At 45.7% G+C, this 19,474-nt stretch overlaps 1 protein-coding gene across 11 annotated transcripts in view; it reads left to right on the top strand.

Annotated features, from left to right (window-relative positions):
- The window catches only part of LOC126875473 (uncharacterized), a 259,178-nt gene that overhangs the window by 201,545 nt on the left and 38,159 nt on the right, over positions 1-19,474 (top strand). For all 11 annotated transcript variants that reach the window (XM_050638405.1, XM_050638401.1, XM_050638396.1 and 8 more), the window contains 4 exons: positions 3,854-4,105; positions 9,725-10,042; positions 13,552-13,849; positions 14,280-14,425. In XM_050638405.1, the coding sequence (XP_050494362.1) occupies positions 3,854-4,105; positions 9,725-10,042; positions 13,552-13,849; positions 14,280-14,425 (1,014 nt within the window). The remainder of the gene's footprint in view (positions 1-3,853; positions 4,106-9,724; positions 10,043-13,551; positions 13,850-14,279; positions 14,426-19,474) is intronic.

Below are 19,474 nucleotides of genomic sequence, written 5' to 3'. Positions count from 1 at the left end.
GAGCCGGCCGGAGCGTTGGAGGGGCTCACGAGACCAGGGTAGTAAATATGGATCCGGATAAAAAATGGGTTAGGCGTGGATGAAAAGCGTGTGCACCGGCTCGCATAGGTACCGGCTCGTTCAAACGAGAAAACCTCAACCATTCGGCAATGGAGATGATTCTCGTTTAATTTATAATAATCCTTGATGGTTTGTCTTTGAATTTTTAATTTTCATGTGTTTTTACCTTGGCAAATATGTAGATGTTTCGGGTTGTCTCAATTTCCACTCGTTTTTTTTAAACAAACACGTTACGTTACTTGGATCAACGTTGCACGGATCTATGAATAATAAATCTAACGTTCGATGTATTTTATTCACCACAGAGATTCCTTTTCTGTTCACAAATTGCGAATTGTTTTAATAGGTTCATACGCTCGGAACAAGATCTGGAAAAGTTCGATAATCGCTATAGATCCCGTGGGAATTATTAACTTGTATTCTAACCGTAAGTTGACCGGGTTCACCAGCTTGTCCAAAGATTATGAATTCCTACAACTTCCTCCACCGAGATTCACCCATTCGAAAACTTGGATATTTTTCCACCCCTTTGAACGCTCGAACCTCTAACGCCGACCATTGTCAACGATCGCAAAATACCGACTCGTGATTACCTGACTCCTAAAACGGATAAACGAATCTGAAACGACCTATATAGGGGCAAGCGAGACTCGAGAGAGAGAGAGACAACAATGCGAGGCAGGTGGAGTTTGGCACTCGAGCCAACCCGAAGAGGAAAGAAGAGGGTGGATCCGTTATATACAGGTTAAAAAAGAAGAACACCGACCTCTGGGTACCGCCCCCCTGCTGTTTCGCGTTCGCATTTTTCGACGATTTGTCAAAGTCCCTCGGGCCCCTCTTTCTCTCTCACTCTCGTCCACCCTCCGTCGCTCTCTTTTTTTTTTTATCGGATTTTAATCTGCATAGTGTCACACCGGAGATACCGTTGCCTGCAGGCGCTGCATTCGGACCGACAACTGGCGGGAAAATGTGGGTCGTTTTGTGGAATAGAAAAGGAGAAAAATCAGGAAGAGAGTTAGACAACGGCAAGGTGAACCGAGGAAAAGGCACGTCACGCTTCGGGCAACTAAACGAATGGAAACTCGAAGTTTCTCGATCATTCTGATACATCCGAGAGAGGGGCCACGACATTCGCAACGAAATACGATTCTCGTGGCTGGTTCGTTATCGATCATTCGCTTATTTGCCCAGCTGCGGACGTTCTCCACAACTCGAAAAGTCTGATTACGTTTGTGGAATCTTGGGACGAAAGTAGGACGGATTACGGTGTGTCGGGAACAATATCTACCCCGAAGGAGTTCGCATGCGGTTTTGAAAACTCGCGCGATTGTTACTCCTTCCATTTCGACCTACCTCTCGATTCTAGAGAGCAGCGGTGAAGTTTTTGAAAGGAATATGACATCGTTCCGATAAAGAACAAAAAAAAAAAAAAAAAAAAGAGAGAAGGTAAAGAAGAAGGATTCTACAAAGAACGTCGCCGGATTCGCCCTCCAGAACGCGGCCTATTTTCCTCCGGCTACCGTCCCCTGCCGTTCGTTAGAAAAATTAACTTTCCTGTCCCTTTCCTGTTCCGCCCCCCGCTCATTAACTACACATACGCGACCGCCAAATAAAAACGTAAGTTGCTGCTGTTCGTCAGCGTTTGCTGGCAGCCGGTTCGTCGGAAAGTTTAAGAGACGGAATTACCGCCAGCGGCTTTAAATTTAATTGACCGCGTGCGCGACCGGATAAAGAAGAAGATTCGCCGGACTAAACACGAGATTGCGCCTTTTGCCGCCTTATAATTCTCGAATTATATCGCTCGCGTATGACCGATTCGATTAAAATCCTGTTAATCTGTAAATCTGGAGAAAACTTTATCGACCGAGCATTTTTCGATAGGCGAACTCTCAGCGAAGGTGCGGAAATTGGACAGAAGGGAGAGGCTGATCGAATTCATTTTAATTTCGCTAACGCCACCCTCTTCCGCGATACTCACTCTCTTCGTTCGGGTTTGTCATTCGTGACTGACGAAAATAAAGCGCGACTAATTAATCAGTGGGACATACTTTCGGAAGGGCAAATTAATTATGTCGAAACGACGGTTGGACGCAATTTCGTGGGGCGCGTGGAGCGACGCAGCGGGGTTGGCAGAGGGAGTCGGTCCTAATAACGAATAAATGACAATGAAAATTTGAAAAGCCGGGCTGGCCGGGCCGAGCACACGAACAAAAGGATGATACGAAGCCAACATTCACGCGAGAATAAATAAATAAATGAGCCAACGGGAAAAATAGCGAGGGAAACTTGGAAACGGGGGAAGGACACGGCATTGCACTTTTTCCATTTCCACGCTTTGAAAATTACATCTGTCTACCTTCTTCCCATCAACTTGCCTTCCTTTCTTCTTTCTTCTTCGCTCTTTTCGTTTCCTATCCCCTTTTCTCGACGATAGTTCGCACAGCCGTTCGTGTAAATAAATGTTCCTTTGTTCGAATAATTTTTCTCGCGCACCAGTAGAAGCTTCGTCGCGTCACGTATACGCGCGAAAGGATGCTCGAAATTCTTTTCACTAAATTTCCGGTTATCGTAAAGTAAACGGAAAACGAACGGACGAAATAGCCGAAAGTCGCTATTCGAATCACGTTGATAGAAACTTACGATGTCACTGTTGAAAATACAATCCGATGCCGTCATAAACTACCGTAAAGACGAAACGCGAGCGGATTCGAAGATAAACGACGTGAAAGCCAGGAGAGAAGACGCTGAAACGATCGTTGACAACGATTTGATGATTTTTAACCCTCGCGGATAATTTTTGCCAAGGAAAAGCTTTCCCTACACCATTGCCCGTTTCGCTTCCTCGATGAACGTGTGCCACGTTACGCATGGCCGATCGAAACAACTGATTCGCGCTCGGTGAATAACAAAGTGTCTGGTACGACTGTCCGAGAGAAGCAGATTTATTATCTAAACGTTGTCAGAGGAAAAAAAGGCGGTGGCCGTTCTACTTTTCTCAAACTATGGCAACACCTGCGCGTGGAAAAGTTGTCCGAGTCGCAACGCCCAGCGTCTCGCCACTTTTCCAGCCGAAGAGAAAGAAATCGCGGAGAATATCCTTGGTTAAAGTTACTACCGCCTATGAACTTCCTACTCGAGAAGATTCGTCATCGTCTGCTTACCTCGTGCACCTCCCGCGCCATTTGCCCTTCCCACGAGGCCCGACTTCCTGTCAACCTCGGCCTGTACATGGAAAAAACTTATAGCTGTTCGACGAAAGTTAATCCATCCTAGTGTGCGTGTGTCACATTCGTGTGCCACGGTAAGACGTTGCTTCGAATCGTTGCGCAACTGCACGAACGATAATTTATAGATAGTTACGAATTGCACGACAAGACGTGGCTCCTTAGTCAGAGTATACGATACCGGAATGCCGGAGAATACGAATGACAAAATATTTCTGGAAGGAATAACTCTGTATTTGCAAGAAAACCTAACTTGACGTCCATCTCCTTTTTCAAGCTGAATTACTTGTATCAACGTAATGTAAAACCGTGTGCGTAAGAGTGTTTATAAATGCTCCTCGCTGTCTATTATTACTCATTCAGATTATGAGTGTTCGTGTATAGATAAGTCGATTCAATTGGCAGGAGTACGATTAATCGGTCACTAATCGACGATGTAAGTGCAATTTCGAAATAAGCGATAGGATCGAAAATTCTTCGTGAATACTATTACTTTCCTACGTGAACGTGGATGAATCTAGCTCCCTAATACTAGATTGAAATTGAAACGTTCCCATCGATTGTTTCAGCTTACTGTCACAGCAGAAATTCATTGTCATCACTGTGCTCATACATCACGGGAGATGCCCTGCTCTATTCGATGTTCCGGGAGGAGGCTACACCTGTGCCGTGTCCTTTTCGAGGACCCATGACCTTCTCCTATAACCGCGGTCACGGAACTTGCTCGGTACCCGTCAGCAACGTCGACACCTGCACCGACGATAGTAGATTGTTGTTCAGATACCAGGCGTGTCCCGATATATCTGCTTCCGAGAGCGCAGGTGAGCTTTTTTTCGTAAGATTTCTCTATCTTAAAATACCTCGTTTCGCTCGTTTGCCTATTTATATTATTAATCATTATTATTGTACTTTATTTATGGGCCGATGCACAGTATATGTAAGAAAAGAAAAACGCGCGAGGAAGCGAAAAATACGCAAATCGTACCGGGTTTCTATTTGATATTAAAAACAATATGTGGAAGTATAGAACAAGTGGAAGTGGTCAACGAAACGATTAGCAGAGTTAACAAACCGGTAAATCAGATCGAGAACATTAGGTAACAACCTATGGATTCGTTACGCTTTTAACGACTTATTATATCCTTGTTTGAATCTTTTATTCGCAGGAAATCATATAAGATGGAGTGTACAAATTGAGCGCTGTGGCATTAAAATGTAGAATATTTCGGAAAATGGAGTTAACAGTTTAGCCTGTGAACGGCACATTTGTTATAGTTCTAACGGCGATTTCGGAATTGAACCACATTACGACTCACGGTTAATCTTTTCCACTGTATCGATGGATTCGTGGGAATCGAATGAGCCCTCGACGATATTCGTGTTAGATATAATAAACGTTAGAGATGAATAGCAAATGACTCGGAGGGTTAACGACGTTTATAGTCCTACCCCGTTCGAAATCGTCACACTTAAGAAACCATAATTTGGGGAGCACGTTCGGCGACAGACACTCCAAACTTTCGACAAAGTCTCCTCCAGGCCGTACGCTCGATTAATGGTTCAAAGGGTCAGGGGTCGGGCAACGATTAGATGTGATTTTCGTCCGTGCATTCGTTAGTCGCGGCCCGACACGAGGGAGAGCTCGATTTCCGGAGGAGGGAGCGAACGTTTGCCATTAGACGCACATCCGATAAGGGGTTTGCCGAGCTAACGATTTCTGTGGTGGAAAATTAAACGGAAGGACGGCCAGGAAAAACGATAAGTCGCCGCCATGTCGAACCTGTCACGTCCCTCTTATCGGAGATGGCTGGAGAACGATTCGGAAACCACGACGTTTACGCGTCGTCCTTGATATATTAATGCTTTAAGAACGCTCCTGATTCGAAGGAAAATATACTTGCGATTGGAAAAAATACTTGCGAATATTTCGAAACAACGAAACGCAGAGAAAAGAAAAAAAACGGAGACAAGAAAAGGAGAATAATCTATAAAATACTGTAAATAATTTTCGTATTGAAGCATCATCGGTCGAAGAAGCTATTTCTGGAAATACGAAAATACAGGATATTCTGAACAAAATGCCTTTTATGAAAGAACCTGTACGTCGTTGGAGTAGAACGAGGTACAGGGCTAAATGGCTGAACGAGCTGAGAATCATCGCTTTCCCTTCCTAACGAAGGTCCCCGCTCGCAAAACCACCGACTCGTTTTGCTCCGTTTGGACTTCGTTAAACTTCCGCGGCGGATTGAACGCAGCAGGAGTTCTCGATCGAGAGAGGCAGCCGCGAACAGTTTCCCTATTTTCGAAGGGCTTTCGTCGTTTTTGCGGTTCAAGTACCGCGCAATCTTAACGGACGAACGTACGAACCAAGTAACAAAGAAGAGAAGTTTTACAGCTCGCTGTCTTTCTCAACAGTGGACCAAAAAGTTTGCCAGTGACACGGCTGCGAACTGTCGATGATTCGATGTTCCGATTTTCTCGTGACGATTCGAGCAGTCGTTGAAACGATGAGTCTAAACGAAATTCTACGAATCATTGGAATCTTTTGTCCATACGCGTATAATACTCTGGAAAAACATGGAAGAACAACGATGTACGAGTAACAGGAGCGTATTTTGCAAAATGCGATCGCGACACTGCACAAAGCGTAGGGTATCGCGTATCGATTTAACTTTGGAAAATTCGGCGCGTGATCGACTGGGTCGCAGCTGCCAGAGGAAGATTCGTCTCGTCGGTTACAACCGACCGAAATTGTTTTTATTTTGATGGACATTTTAGCAGAAAACGCTGCACCATGGCGTATCGCTGTTAAATCGAATTAACCCCTGATGCGAAACACACAGGCAAACATATAAAAAAAAGCACGGTAAACAACGTAGAACAAGCGAGCGTGGCGTTGCACTTTTAGGTGCATCTCGCTCGCGTGATCTTTGTATTGACACGTTCGATGCCCGTACGCGTATCGGACGTACCCCTAATCGTGAACAACGAAAGGAATCGTTTTTACCAAATTACGTCAAAACTACGACGTGCGTATAACAAGTCCTAGTGACCTCAAAGGCGATCGATTGTTGTGGTAATTAATAAGATCGACTGGATAGCCGAACCGGCCGAATAGGAACCCGTTCACGTGCACTTAAATGGTGCGTAATGTAATTTCACGAAATTGTTCGCGTAATATCCCGGCTTTGAGCGCGATGATTTGCTGGGGAGAGCCAAATGCCTCGCTGGCTATAACCCTGGCCCGATATTAAATCGAACGCGCATCCGGGAAAGGAGAGAAGTAAACTGTGCGTCGATGCCGCTTAATCCCTTTGTGGAGTGTTAGCCGATGCGAATTCAGCATAATTCAAACTTAATTAAGTCACGTTCGTCCCAAAGCGAGTGAGAAATCCAGCCTGATGGTCCGTGGTGAATGAAACCGCGGAATTTATTTAAAGCCGATCGATTTGCTGCCTCTGTCGCGACAAGAAATTTTCTAACGGTCGATATTTCCCCTGTTTTATTTGTAAAACTGCGCGAGCCTCGAGTAGATACGTCGCGTCAAATCAACGAGATAAATAAATAAGAGGCGCATACGATACAATATGGTACGTAAGATGGCGTAGAAAAACGTGTGGCGGCTTTAAACCTTGCCTCGTAGAACGAGCGGAATTTTTTCTTTTTACTATGCTATGATTCTCGCGTTTGCATATAGCGGTGCAAAGTGCACCGAAACTGTTTTTTCATAGAGCACCGTATCGCTCGAGTACACTGAAAAATGTAGCTTTATATACCCCGTGCAACGTAGTTTCGGACAGTACTTAGCAGCGTCGAAGAACATTATACGTTTTTTCATATTACGTTTACATATTACGTCGCGCCAAAAGCGTTTAAGCGATCCTCTCTTTTAACGTACACGCACGCACACGCACACACACACACACGAGATAGTTGCTCCTGATGAATTACCATTTTAGATTTACGATTCGATAAACGGAAGAACATGAGAAAGCGTATAAAATCAAAACAACGTTCCTAGTGATTACCGCGATACAGATGAAACAATATATCATCCGGTGAATACAGTATATCAAGTGAAAAGTCGCATAAAAACGTCGAAACGAAGCGTGAAAAACATTAATCAAAGAGGCGAGAGCTTAGTTCAAATGAATTGTAGAAAGTCACACAGTGAATCTACCTACGACTCCCCCGTGCGATTTCGCTTTTACACCCTGACGCGGATTAACCTTTATCACGGTTTAATTCTATTCTCCCTACGATCACGCCACTTGCTGTTTTATTTTCCTACATATCTTAAATCCATTCTAGCGCAGCCGGTGTTTTTTTCTTTCTTTTTTTTTTAATATATAGCACGGCGTAGAATACCATCGAAGCAAATCCTGAACGAAATCGGAAACGGAATAACGAATCATAAACATGTAGAAACCACGGTAAAGGGAAGCTCGATTGCCAGCATTTACTCTTCTACGGATAACATATCACGTTTGATCGATATCGAAAGCGATCTAACCCCAATCGACGGAAAAAAGGACAAATATGTGAAAAAAGACTGAAGATCCGATGATCGATGCGACGAATAAAGTAGGCGGGATGTACATCGGAGATGCGGAATTTCGTGCAGAAGAGGATAAGGTAAGGTGTGTAGCCAGCTGTTGGAGAGGCGTAGAAGGCGAGCAAGGTTAGCAAAGAAGGATCGTCGACGCGAAGAAACCAACAATTATCGGTTCGGTGTGGCGAAAACGCGACTTTCAAGAGGTCACGGCTAAAGAACAGGATTTTATCGGCGCATCTGCTCGACTGGCACCTTCTTCCTCTCTCCTTAACCGGCGTCTATGCGACGAGGTTTTCCAGAGAGAAGCAGCCAGCCAAGATCTCATAGACGCGTATCTAAATCACATCTCGCGGAAGAGTCGGCTACCACTTTTTCCTGACGTTTCTTTCTCCTGCCCCCTCCTCCACGCCGGTGCAACCCCTCGGTTCTCGGCCCTTTATCCCCATCCCCGGCCATTCCTCTTTCGCTACGCTCCCCTTTTCCTCTTCCTTCGTACTTTTTCTTCTTGCCTTATTTCTCTTCGTTCTCTTCCTCCACAGCCGGCTTCCTTTTTTGATCCCTGATCCTTCGGGGCGAGGACGCCGCGAGCAATTTGCGAGGATTCGAACGAAAAAGCTCGTTCCCCCGGTGGCGGTCCTCGCTCTTTTGCTCGTCAGCCGGTCCAGATTCCGGCGCATACGGCTCAGTCTCGTTTCCACGAGTTCCCGCGTCGAATTTGATCCCCGCCGATAGATGCAGAGATCTGGCGCGAATCCTGCCGCCTTTCCGCGTCTAGCGGCCTCCGCAGCTCGTCAGCACGAACCCTCTGGCGAAAATTACTCGCTGCTCGTCGTGATGAACGGCGGATCGTTTTTCTCGGATTAGACTCGAGCTTTGCAACGCTGCCGCCGGATGAGAACAGTGCCGGTGGACTGTCCTAAGTAACGCGGGGCTGCTTTTAAACCAAAGTGAAGGAATAGTCACTCGATAAGAGGTGCTTGGAGCGAAGCTTTCTCTACAGATATTAAATAAGAGTGTAGCGCGTCGCAGATTACGATGTTAACAATAGTAGTACTCAGAAGGAAACGTTATAGAATTTGGAAATCAAAGGATTTATAGGAATAAGCTTCGGGTTAAAAATTGTATTTATTGGAGGAGAAATAAAGAGCTATAGGTTTTACATTGAAAAGCGCAAAAGTTTGTTACAATGAATTTATGGCATGTTTCGAAGAATTTGATTTGCATATGATTGGTTTCGAGATGGCTTTTGTTGGTTTAATCAAATCACTGGACAATGGAATTACATACCTTGTTATTGGGCTTCTGTGGGATTAAAACTCACTTAACGTTAGTATTAATTCTCTGCAAATTGAACGATACGTTCGGCCAATAGTTGGTATACAAGTAGTACGAGAGTGCTACACGAGCGTGTATCGCTCGTTCGAACGTAACTTTTATCGTGGAATATCCTATAAATTACAGCGGGTCCGGGGAAAACGTTGAACATATTGGGGAAATATTCGTCGGTTCTCCATCAGCCGGCAAAATTTTATGAAAACAGACGCGTAACTCGTTAGGCACTCGCCTTACCGAATCGAAATTCATTCTCGCGATTCGCGTCGGAAATAAAAGACACGATGATATACCTTTGCCGGTCCAACATACGATCCTTCGCGAATCTCCAATTTCATCGATATCCTAGGTGAAAAGCTGTTACACGGACGATCCCGAACTGAGAGCTAGCGGGAAAAAAACGAGTGCTTACGAAATCGTGTCGAACGAAATTTCATCGTACGAAGAACAAAATCGCAGACTGCGAAACGACAGGTGACACGCGACCGATCGCGTCTACGCCCCCGTCGGTCGTCCATATTTACGATGAAATCGGTTATTTTGGCCGTTTCAGTGGAGGAACTGGAATGCCTGGCCACCTGGAAGGAGGGCAGCAGCCGTTACCTGGTGGGCCGTTTACATCACGGACACGCGTCCAGTAACGAAGATCGATACCGATGCTTCGTCTACGAGAAGGCCGGCCAGACAGTGCAGAGTAATCTACACAGAGCTGCCATGGGCATAGGAGCCATGGATCACGATGTCGGTTTACAGAGTGGACCGTTGCCCGAGGGTGCGGCCGAGATCTACCGGGTGGCACAGAGCGGTGACGCCACTTGCAACGGTCTGTTCAGCCCTATGGAAGGATCTCGAACCATGACGCTCATGAAAGGTACGTGGCTTTCTGAATACAATTGATTTTCAAGAGAGAGAGAGAGAGAGGGAGATCTTTCCTTCGAATAAATTGTCTCGAGCAAATTTAGCTGCACGATAAAATAGATTTCTTTAGGTAATTCGTCTTTGAGTATTTGGAGAAGAAGAAGCGTTCGTTACAGATGGTGTTTACTTCCGTAAAAGAATTACACGAAGAAGCGTGTTTTGCCAAGTTGTATTCAGAGTTTAACGATTAGGTTAAATTTGGCGTCAAGGCAAACGAGTATGGCGGGAATAAGGTCAGGTTACGAAATACGCGAGAAAGCTCGGGAGAAAAGAAGGAAAACCTGTATCGTCGGAGGAATCACGGTCTGAAAAATTTAGCTCTCTCGCAGTGTCATTAACGGGTCGTGTCAAAATGGCGGATCCATAGCGCGAAGAAGGAATATTTACACGCTACTCCACTTCCTCGGTACGGTCTTCTCTTTTCTTCGGCCCTTGCGCGAGCGCGCGCCACCGAACTTTTCCTCTTTCTTTTTCTCTCTCTTTTTTCTCTCTTTTTTCTCTCTTTTTTCTTCGGCTTGCACTTTCTTCTTCGAGAGTTTGCTAGCCCGTATCTTACTGCGTACAGTTTCACGGCAAACTTCGTTAACGGATTTCACTTGAGTAGATTTGTAGAGTCTTTCGCTTTAAGCGGCGCCCCGCAGCCTCGTCGCGGCATGGGCGCGCCACTTTCTTTCCCGAATCGTTTTTAGTCGAGCGAGAGTCGCCGACACGCGGATGAAACTGTCGGTCGAAGAAATGGCGAAGGTAGATGCCGGCAAACGGTCAAGACAAGGGGTTTGCTCGGATCCAAGCGCGCCACACAGCGTCGGTTCGCTGCTTGCAAGCGCCCGTGTCGTTAATATCTCAATTCTTCTTGTGGAAACGGCACCGGAGAAATAGGAATGGAGCGACGCCAAGAAACAGCCCGGGAAATGGATTAACATTAAATCTTTTCCTCTCTTTCTTCTTTCTGCTTGGTTTCCCTTGTGGCTGTTCTCTCTCTCTCTTATCAACCCTATTCCTTTTCCTTGTCGACCTGCTTCTCTCCCTATTCCTCTCTCTCTCTCTCTCTCTCTTCCTCTTTATCTATCCGTCGTTGAGTACCTCTAACTGCAACCACAGGCCGGCTCGAAAGTTTGTTCAATTAGCCTGGACTCTTCCGCAGAGTCAATACCCCGGGAAAATTACTCGGCTGCGTTTTCATAACTGCTCGAAACGTGCGGTTTAACCAGCGAAAGGGAACTTAGCCGAGGCCGTAGACCAAGTCCGAGACAGGGAGAAATGTCTTGAAACATGGAGGAGAAGAGCCTCCGAACCGTGTTCAGTGCCACGAGGCCCTTCCCGAATAGGCAATTACGTCGGCGAACCTGCTCGTTAATCGAACGGACGTGCTCCGAAATTTCCGGTGGTAAGCTACGTTCGATAATATTTGGACAGCATCGACTGGACAAATAAAATCACCTGATCGGTGTGCTGTCACGCGAGACAACCATATCCCTTCTCTGATTTCATATTGTTCTAACCTAATGGAATTAGAGGAAATTCGAAAGAGGCGCAACAACCGCCAGTTATACGTGGAAACTTTCAACGTACCGATTAACGGCCAGATTTCCGAGATTTTACAAACTGTAATTACTGATTTCGTTAAAAGTTGGAAGGCAGTGAAGTTAGTTGCGAGCTCGGCGCGTCACTCCGCTTCATTATCGACGAGCTGGAACTTGCACGTAGCTCGGAACATAAATATTAGAAATCAATCGCGACATCGGCGGATCTCTTTCAACGTTCTGGGCTGAATCGTTTGCAGTCAGCCCGATACGAGGGAGTTACAAATTCAACTTTCCGTCAGATTTTTATCGGTGTCGTTAAAATGCAGATTGGCAATACACGACGGGGAACGGGAAAAATAACGGAAAGGGTCGACGCGGGCGGGGGATGCTGGGGTGAAAAAGGTACGTGCGAAATCGAAGAGAGAGAGAGACGGATTCACGGAGAGTGAAAGAGAAGCGAGGAGGAAAAAGACGGCGCGCGGCTTGATACCACGAAAAGATAAAGGACGACAGCAAGTAAAACAAGGGAAATGCCATTCGATTTTTACGATCACGGAATTTGTATCTCGCTCGTCCGCGTCGTGGACTTATCGAGGGAGCCGCTGAATTATTTCCATTCTTTTCCAGGCTGTGCAACAATGCTTTTACGTGCCATAAAACTGCCCGAACGTACACTCTGTCAATCCTCCATTCGCCAACCTTACCCCACGCTTCTTTCCTTATCATACTATTCCTTCGGTATTTCTCCTTTGAACTTGCCCCGTCTCTTTCTTCGTGTATCCCCATCTTCCTCCTATTTTCCCATCCTTTTTCCCTATACTTTTTATATATCGTGCCTTTTACCCTTCCGTCGTTACAGCCCGGCTATTCTCTTTTTTTCCCTTCTTCGTGTCCCATTCTCCGGCATCCCTTTCTCCGTGCTTCGCCATGTCCTCTCTTTGTCTCTTGCTATCCTGCTTCATCCCTGCCTCTCTTCCGTTCTGCTTGCTCCTTTTTCATCTATCTACCGGCCTATAGACCGCGTTCCTCTTCTTCCTTTTTCTCGATGCTCGTGCTCGCTCCCTCTTTGTTATCCATTTTCCTGCGTCAACCTTTTCCCCTCTACCCAACACCGTCGAAGTGGCTCCTTCTCACGTCCGGATTTTACACCCCCGAGCCAGAAGTGGAACACGTTGGGAAGTTTCTGGAGAGAGAGAGAGAGAGAGGAAGAGGGAGAAAGTGGGGAAGGGTAGCTCTAGTGGACTGACGAGATACTCGAACGATTCTGTTTCGCTATCGAATACCTGCGTCGACGTTTTACCGGCTGTCGTTTCGTAACGTCGAGGACTTTATGAGCCAGTGTGGGCTGACTGCGAAATTTTCGGAGATCGCCTCGTCCCGATCGTCTCTTTCGTTCTTCTTCGTCGATCTCTTCTTATTCCCGCTCGCTTAATTCTCCCGATCTCATTGAAATGGTCGACGATTCTCGTCGATCGATGCGAGAATGCGAATGTCTGGATCAAACTACGGAAACGTTCATCCAAAGAATACGGGAGTGCGTCTTGCCGGGTGAACATTATCGCGATAATTCCGTTCTTACGGCTATTAGACTTCGTCTCCCGACGGCGTTCGGCGCGCGACCATCGACGACTACGATCGAATAGAATTAAAGCGACGATTCCAAGGTCGAGTCGATTACGCTCAAGGTCTGGCGTTGGCCCGCGCCACTCTCAAATATTCCATCGAGTCGGCGGAAACGAACCGTTTAAGCGACGCGGATAAAAACGAGAGGCAAACGAACGAACAGACGGATATCGCAAAGTCCGTATTCTAAATACGTTTTAAAACGAAAGGAGCTGTTCCGTTTAACGCCGGTAGCGAAGTTGAAAGAGCGGGAGGGCAACTCGTGGCAACAGTCCAATCAGCATTAAATAAATTGGTTTCCGTACGCTTTCAGTCTCGCCACCCGGCCAGTGCCGATTTCCCAATTGGTTAACCGGCCACTCTAGCGGCGGACTGACCTGGCACACCCTCGACCTGACCAGATCTTACACGTTCCATCCTCGGAACGCTTCCCTGCACGTAACCAGATCGAATAGCAGTTCCTCGAGATTCGAAAACGGTCCCCTAGACGGACAGTACGTTCCGGGTCAAGAAGATCAGGACGTAAAGATCTTGTGCAACAGCATCAAACAGTCTAGCGCTGCTCAAGCGATGACGATGACTATGTTGGTCGCGCATTTCACCGTCGGTTGGTGAGTATAACCGCTTTCGATCGCTAGCATAAAGTTTGCCTATTCTTGCATGTTTGTTTTGTCGTTTGTACGCCACGAGCGGTTAAAAAAAGAAAAAAGGAAAAATAGGAAAAATTTTCATCTTTCTGTAAAGGAAAAAGAAAAAGGAGAAAGCTAAGGACGCGAACGATAAAAAGGGAAAAAGTTCGTAGTCTCCGAATGCAGGAACGGAAAGAAAAAGAAAAAAAAAAAAAGGGCAAAGAACTCTGCCGATAAAAGGAAAAAAGAGTACAGTGTTTTGAGGAACGGGTTGCGCCGGACGCGCGCTACAATCGCGGTACCATTGTCAGAGTAAACAGTCGTGTTATTGTTCGCGTGGCGAAACGTTTTACCAGTCTTTTACAGGGCAAAGGAATGTGCGGTTTTTATTCGGTATTCTTCCTGTTTTCAGTCGGAGCGGTTTCATGTGCATGACGTTCTACCGAAGGGACGGTCACGTGATAGAAGTGCAAACCGGAAGCGCCGTTTCAAGGCCGGAAGAAGCTTGCAGCACGCCCCATTTTCAACAGCACAACATACCCTTCCTCACCTTAGTCAGTAAGTACAATAGCGTTGTCTCGATATCGTTCTTTTATCCCGTTGATCCGTTTCGAATTCCGGTCCGACCACGTCTGTTCTTTTCTACTTAGAGAGCGCTATCGTCGTTTGCGATCGATCTATGCTTCATCAGCGATTCGAATTATGTCAATGACTTTTTACGAGAATAACCGATTCGTTATCGGCAATACATGGAAGTGGGAGGTTGTATCTTATAGATTGTGAAAAAGTACGTTGCTCGAAACAATTACGGTGACAGGCCCTATCTGTCTAAACTCCATTTACTGGAACGAAATCTTGGCGATTGAATCCAGTTATCCGAATGCGAACTTCTGTTATACGAGAACGAAAAATCGTAGAAAATGGGAAAAGTCGTCTGAAGTGCAGTTATATGATCTGTTTGTAGTTGGACGAGTACGATCGATCAAAATGGAACATCGCTAACCAGTCTCGTGATTTTGTCAGTCACTTTGATTTTGATGGCTGCTCCTTACGTTTGCATCATTGCCGTTTCGTTTTGATCATTGCCTCAAAAACGATCAGTTTCGTTCGAATAACACGGCAATATACGTATATGACTTGCTCGTCTCTGTTCATTTTGTTCGTGCGATGAAGCCATTCGTGGCAACTTTAGTTGCTCCTTATTGTTTTGAACAGTGTAATTACGATTCGTAATTGTGAAACGTAAAAGGCGATCGTCGAATACAGTTTCTCTCGGCTTGAGTCGTCGTTAGGTCGTTTTGCTGCGGTGCCGTGACGGTAATATCGGGCTCTAGCGAGAGGCAAAAGTTCGATCGCTCTCGAAAGAGTAGGTTGCCCGGTTACGCTCGATTTGCGTGACCCTTGAATTTTATTAGCTCCGTAGAAGAGGGGCAGAGTCCGAAAAGAGAGAAATATCAAGCAAGAAAAAAAGAACGTTGGCTGCCGGAAACTGCCCCCAATGCCGATAAACCCCGGAGAACTCGAGCTACGTGGAAAAGTTTCTGGTAGTGCGCGGCTAGAGGATTTAGTGCGGCAACATTGTTGCCCCGGTTGGAAAAGCAGGCCGGTGGTGTGAGGCTTGACCGATACCTTTTGCAATTTTCGATCGTTTTAGATCGAGAATGTTTCTACGTTTTATTGGCAGAAGGAGCCACGTAGCGATGGAATTAACTCGATGCCTTTCGAACAACTCGCAACCGAATCTGAGAAGCTTTCTGAAAAAGGGCTCGCGCAGTTTGTTTTCCAGTCAAATAGCCCAATTATTACGAAATTCTTATTTGCTTTCCTATGCGTAGAAAAAAGAAACAATGTTCTTTAAGAGATTCCGTATTTATCAATTGAAACACGACAAATATTTACAAATCTACCAGGTATGTATATATGAAACCGCAATTTTTGTACACCATACTCGAAGCTCCACGATTATTGTTCTATACATACATGTCTAGTAATTCGTGATATCGTGTAACGATCATAGTACCATTTTGTATTTGTTGTCAGACTCAACGATTTTGTAATTTTTCATGTGTATACATTCAAAATCCACTATTTTATAAAATGCTACGATTATATGGTTTTCGTTCGATCGTTGTTCGAGGACATTGGTAAAAGTTAAGAGCTCGGTTGATCGAACGAAAAGGAGAAAAAGCGGAAGGAGAAATAGGGCGGCGGTAGCCTCGGCGATTTGTCAAAATCCCATGAACGACTTCTAAGTTATATACCTATCGTTTGGTCGGAACGGCTACCTCTAGTTCCTTCGACCGATCGGAATGTAGGCGAGTGTGAGCGTACTTCGACACATACGGTAACACGACGATGTATAGCAGTCAGTGCACGCGTGTAGTATGGCTATGTTATGCAACGGGTGGTAAACGAATCTTCCTGGAGAAATTCAATTTTGTAGGGAGCTGGTGAAGCGCGTCACGAAAATCGTTGAAACCGCACAAATATTTTGTTTCATCGTTCCGACGATGGTTCGTGTGGTTTGGTTTGGTGGCTCTGTTTGCCGATCACCTCTTTCTTCATTTGTTTTTTGTTTCTGCATTTGTTGCCAGTTCGAGGTGTATCGTGACCGCAGGCCGGGAGTTATTCTTTTTTAATCGAACCGTTGCGGTTTCGCCCTTTTGATTCTCGTGTCAAAAGCGCTTTATCCGTCGATCTTTTTGCATTGTAAAAACGTGTCAGGATCTTCATTGATCTGTAAGTACGTCGCGCAACGTGTTCCACGAACGATGTTCGAATTTGGGAAATTCCCTCTTTAAAATTCGTAAATCGACCGTTGATAAATTACCGTAACGAATAAACGACGCGAAGATATTTTGCGCGAGCCATCCGAAAATCGGAACGATAAACAACAGGAGAATTCTTTTTTCTGCGTACAATGTGTCTTAACTATTCTCCGGTACACTTACTTCTGTATCGCTTTCTATTTTCCCTCGTTCGATATCCTGATGAAAACTTTTCGTTTCCTACAGATCCGCATCTGCTGTCCTGTGAAATATTCTTTGAAAATTTTCAAAGAAAATATCCCACGTAGCCGGTTCATTCGCGTAGCTTCCCATCTACAAGTGCAGCTGATACGAATGCAAGCTGCGATATACGTCTGGTTGGTCACAACGAAATATCCTAGCCCTGCGACGATCCACCTTTTCGAACTAGCTTCCCTTATCCCAACACCTTCTTCGTCCTACACCTTTCTCTCTTATTTTCGTTCGTAGTCTCCTCTTCGCCGCAACTTACACATCTTCGGGGAACGCTCGGTTCCCGAGGGTCGGGTTTGTAATCCCGTGGGAGTTATTGGATTCGGTTTGATGCAGTATTCGTTCGCTCTACCTCCCTATTCGATCTCCCCGCCTTCCTCTAACGTCTGGCCAGCTTCGATTCCGAAAGCACGCTTCCGATTCTTTTCTTTCTTTCCTTTTTTTTTCTTTTCTTCTTTTCTTTTTAACGAGATCCGTGTTACTAAAGCTAATTAATCGCAAAGTCCCACGATTGCATCACGAACGGCATATTACTCGGCTTCGAAGCGCGTATTGGGAACTGCTTCCTCCGATGTAACTCGGCGGTAGGATAAGACGAATTCGTGGAAACCGGTGAAAATTCAAAAACCGACGGTTCGCAGTCAAAGTCGTTTCGTCGCGGTTTTACGGCGCTGTCGGATGATAAAATTATAATCGTGCGAAAATTGAAGAGAAAGTTTGCGGCCGGGTTCGAATCGATCAAGCGGAATCCAAGTTTCAACTTGTACGAAGGATCAAGAAGTTTCGCCCAGTAATTCGCCGGAGTTTCTGTCCAGAGACTGCGGACCGACCAAAAATTCGTTGCCCGTAACCGCGTCCGTGGGTAGGCGTAGCGCGCGATAGATCATTCGTTTCACAGGGAAAATGCTTTCCCAGAACTGTTCCCGTTCCTCCCCCTGTAGCCATAAGCTATACAATATCCGCCGGTGCAATAAAGTGGACCATCCACCAACCATCCATCTTTTTTCGTAGCTCGCAAGCTTCCTTTCGCTTTCTTCCTCCTTCGCCCGCTGTTCCACCTCTCTTCTTTCTCTCTTTCTTCGGCACGTTTTCCTCCTCGACCAAAGTTTTATGAGCAGCCGCGTGGAAACGCGGCCAACGACACTGGTATTCCGTCGACGGCGATGAATTACACCTTCGGAAGAAGAAGAAGGTCTCGTGGATTCGGCCGGCTCAACGAGAACTTACGCGTTTCGGTTCTCGTGTGTGGGCGAGAGGCTGAGATTAGTCGCGAATTTGTCGTTACGAGTAACGGCAAATGTACGAGCAGGACGATTTAGCGCAATAATCGTCTTTATCGTGTACTCGCTGGCTTATAGTTTTATGTCCTGTTCGTCAGGTTGATCAGGTGAGACGAAATTGCGCGGATTATGGCGGCGAGATTTTCCACGATCGAAAGTTTTTCCACGAGGATGAGCGGAGGTAGGGACGAGTGAGTAGAAAAATATCGTTTAACGGTGTCTGTAGAGGAATTTTATTTGGTAGATTAAATGGTGTATTTATATGGAAGCCGGAAAATGTTCGATTTATGAACGTTTCGAAGCTAGAATGTGGAAATGCGATTTGTTCGTGATGTAAGTCGGAAAGAACAGCGAAAAGCAATCTGATGAAAACAAGTTGCTGGAATTCGCAAATAGAGCGATTTGCATTTTAACTTGGAACAAAGTGTCTCGACTATGGTCGGTGTTCTCGCGGATAACTCGATTGAAATAGAAATTCACCCACCTTTCCACTTATCCGCCGTAACAGAGTTGTTTATTCTTGGCGCGCGAAACAGCTTCGACACGTAAATAATTAGGGCAATTTGCGGGTCGATTTTGTTTCGCCCGGCGAGACGAGGGGTCTTAATGGCTGGTGCAGAGACGCGGGGCAATCACGAAATTCCATTTTGAAGTTAGATTGATAGGGATCCACTAAGCGTAATAAGAGGCGGCAGAGAATTCCTGCGGGATGGCTCGAAGTTGTAAGAGGTCCGAAAGCAAAATCATCAACTGGATGAGTGAAACGATTGTAAGCGGCGGCGATGGTGTAAGTGCACTCACGACATCGGATATAACGAGCACGAATCCGGCCAATTCGAAGTTACACGAGGGTAAGAAGCAAAGTCTGGAATTGATCGTGAGTGAGTGGAATAGAACCGGAGAGAAATGAATCCCTTGGGAAGCGTAATGTTCTTCGAGAGCGAGCCCATTTCGCTTCGTGCCCGTACTCCAATAAAAAAATGCCCCTTAATGAAGAATAAAGCGAAACAATTTGAAAAGGTAGAGAAGGGCCGTGAGTAACGATAAATATATTCGATGTGGAACGTGAACGATGCGGCCATTAACGCATTGCGTACACTGTTTCTCAAACATGCCAGCCAAGTAATCCACACGAACAGTGTATGTTTACTCCTCTTCAGTTTTATAGATCGGCCTGTTTTTATCATTTTTTTCTTTTCTCTTTTTTCCTTTTTTCCCTCGAACAGCTGCTAACAACACGTCGAATAACGATGGACTCGAACGATTATTTTAAATGTTGGCGCGCGTATTGCATAACCGGAGGAAGA

The sequence above is a fragment of the Bombus huntii genome, chromosome 18, assembly GCF_024542735.1.
Source record: "Bombus huntii isolate Logan2020A chromosome 18, iyBomHunt1.1, whole genome shotgun sequence".
Taxonomy (NCBI): Eukaryota; Metazoa; Arthropoda; class Insecta; order Hymenoptera; family Apidae; genus Bombus; species Bombus huntii.
This window is presented reverse-complemented; position numbering and strand designations above follow the sequence as displayed.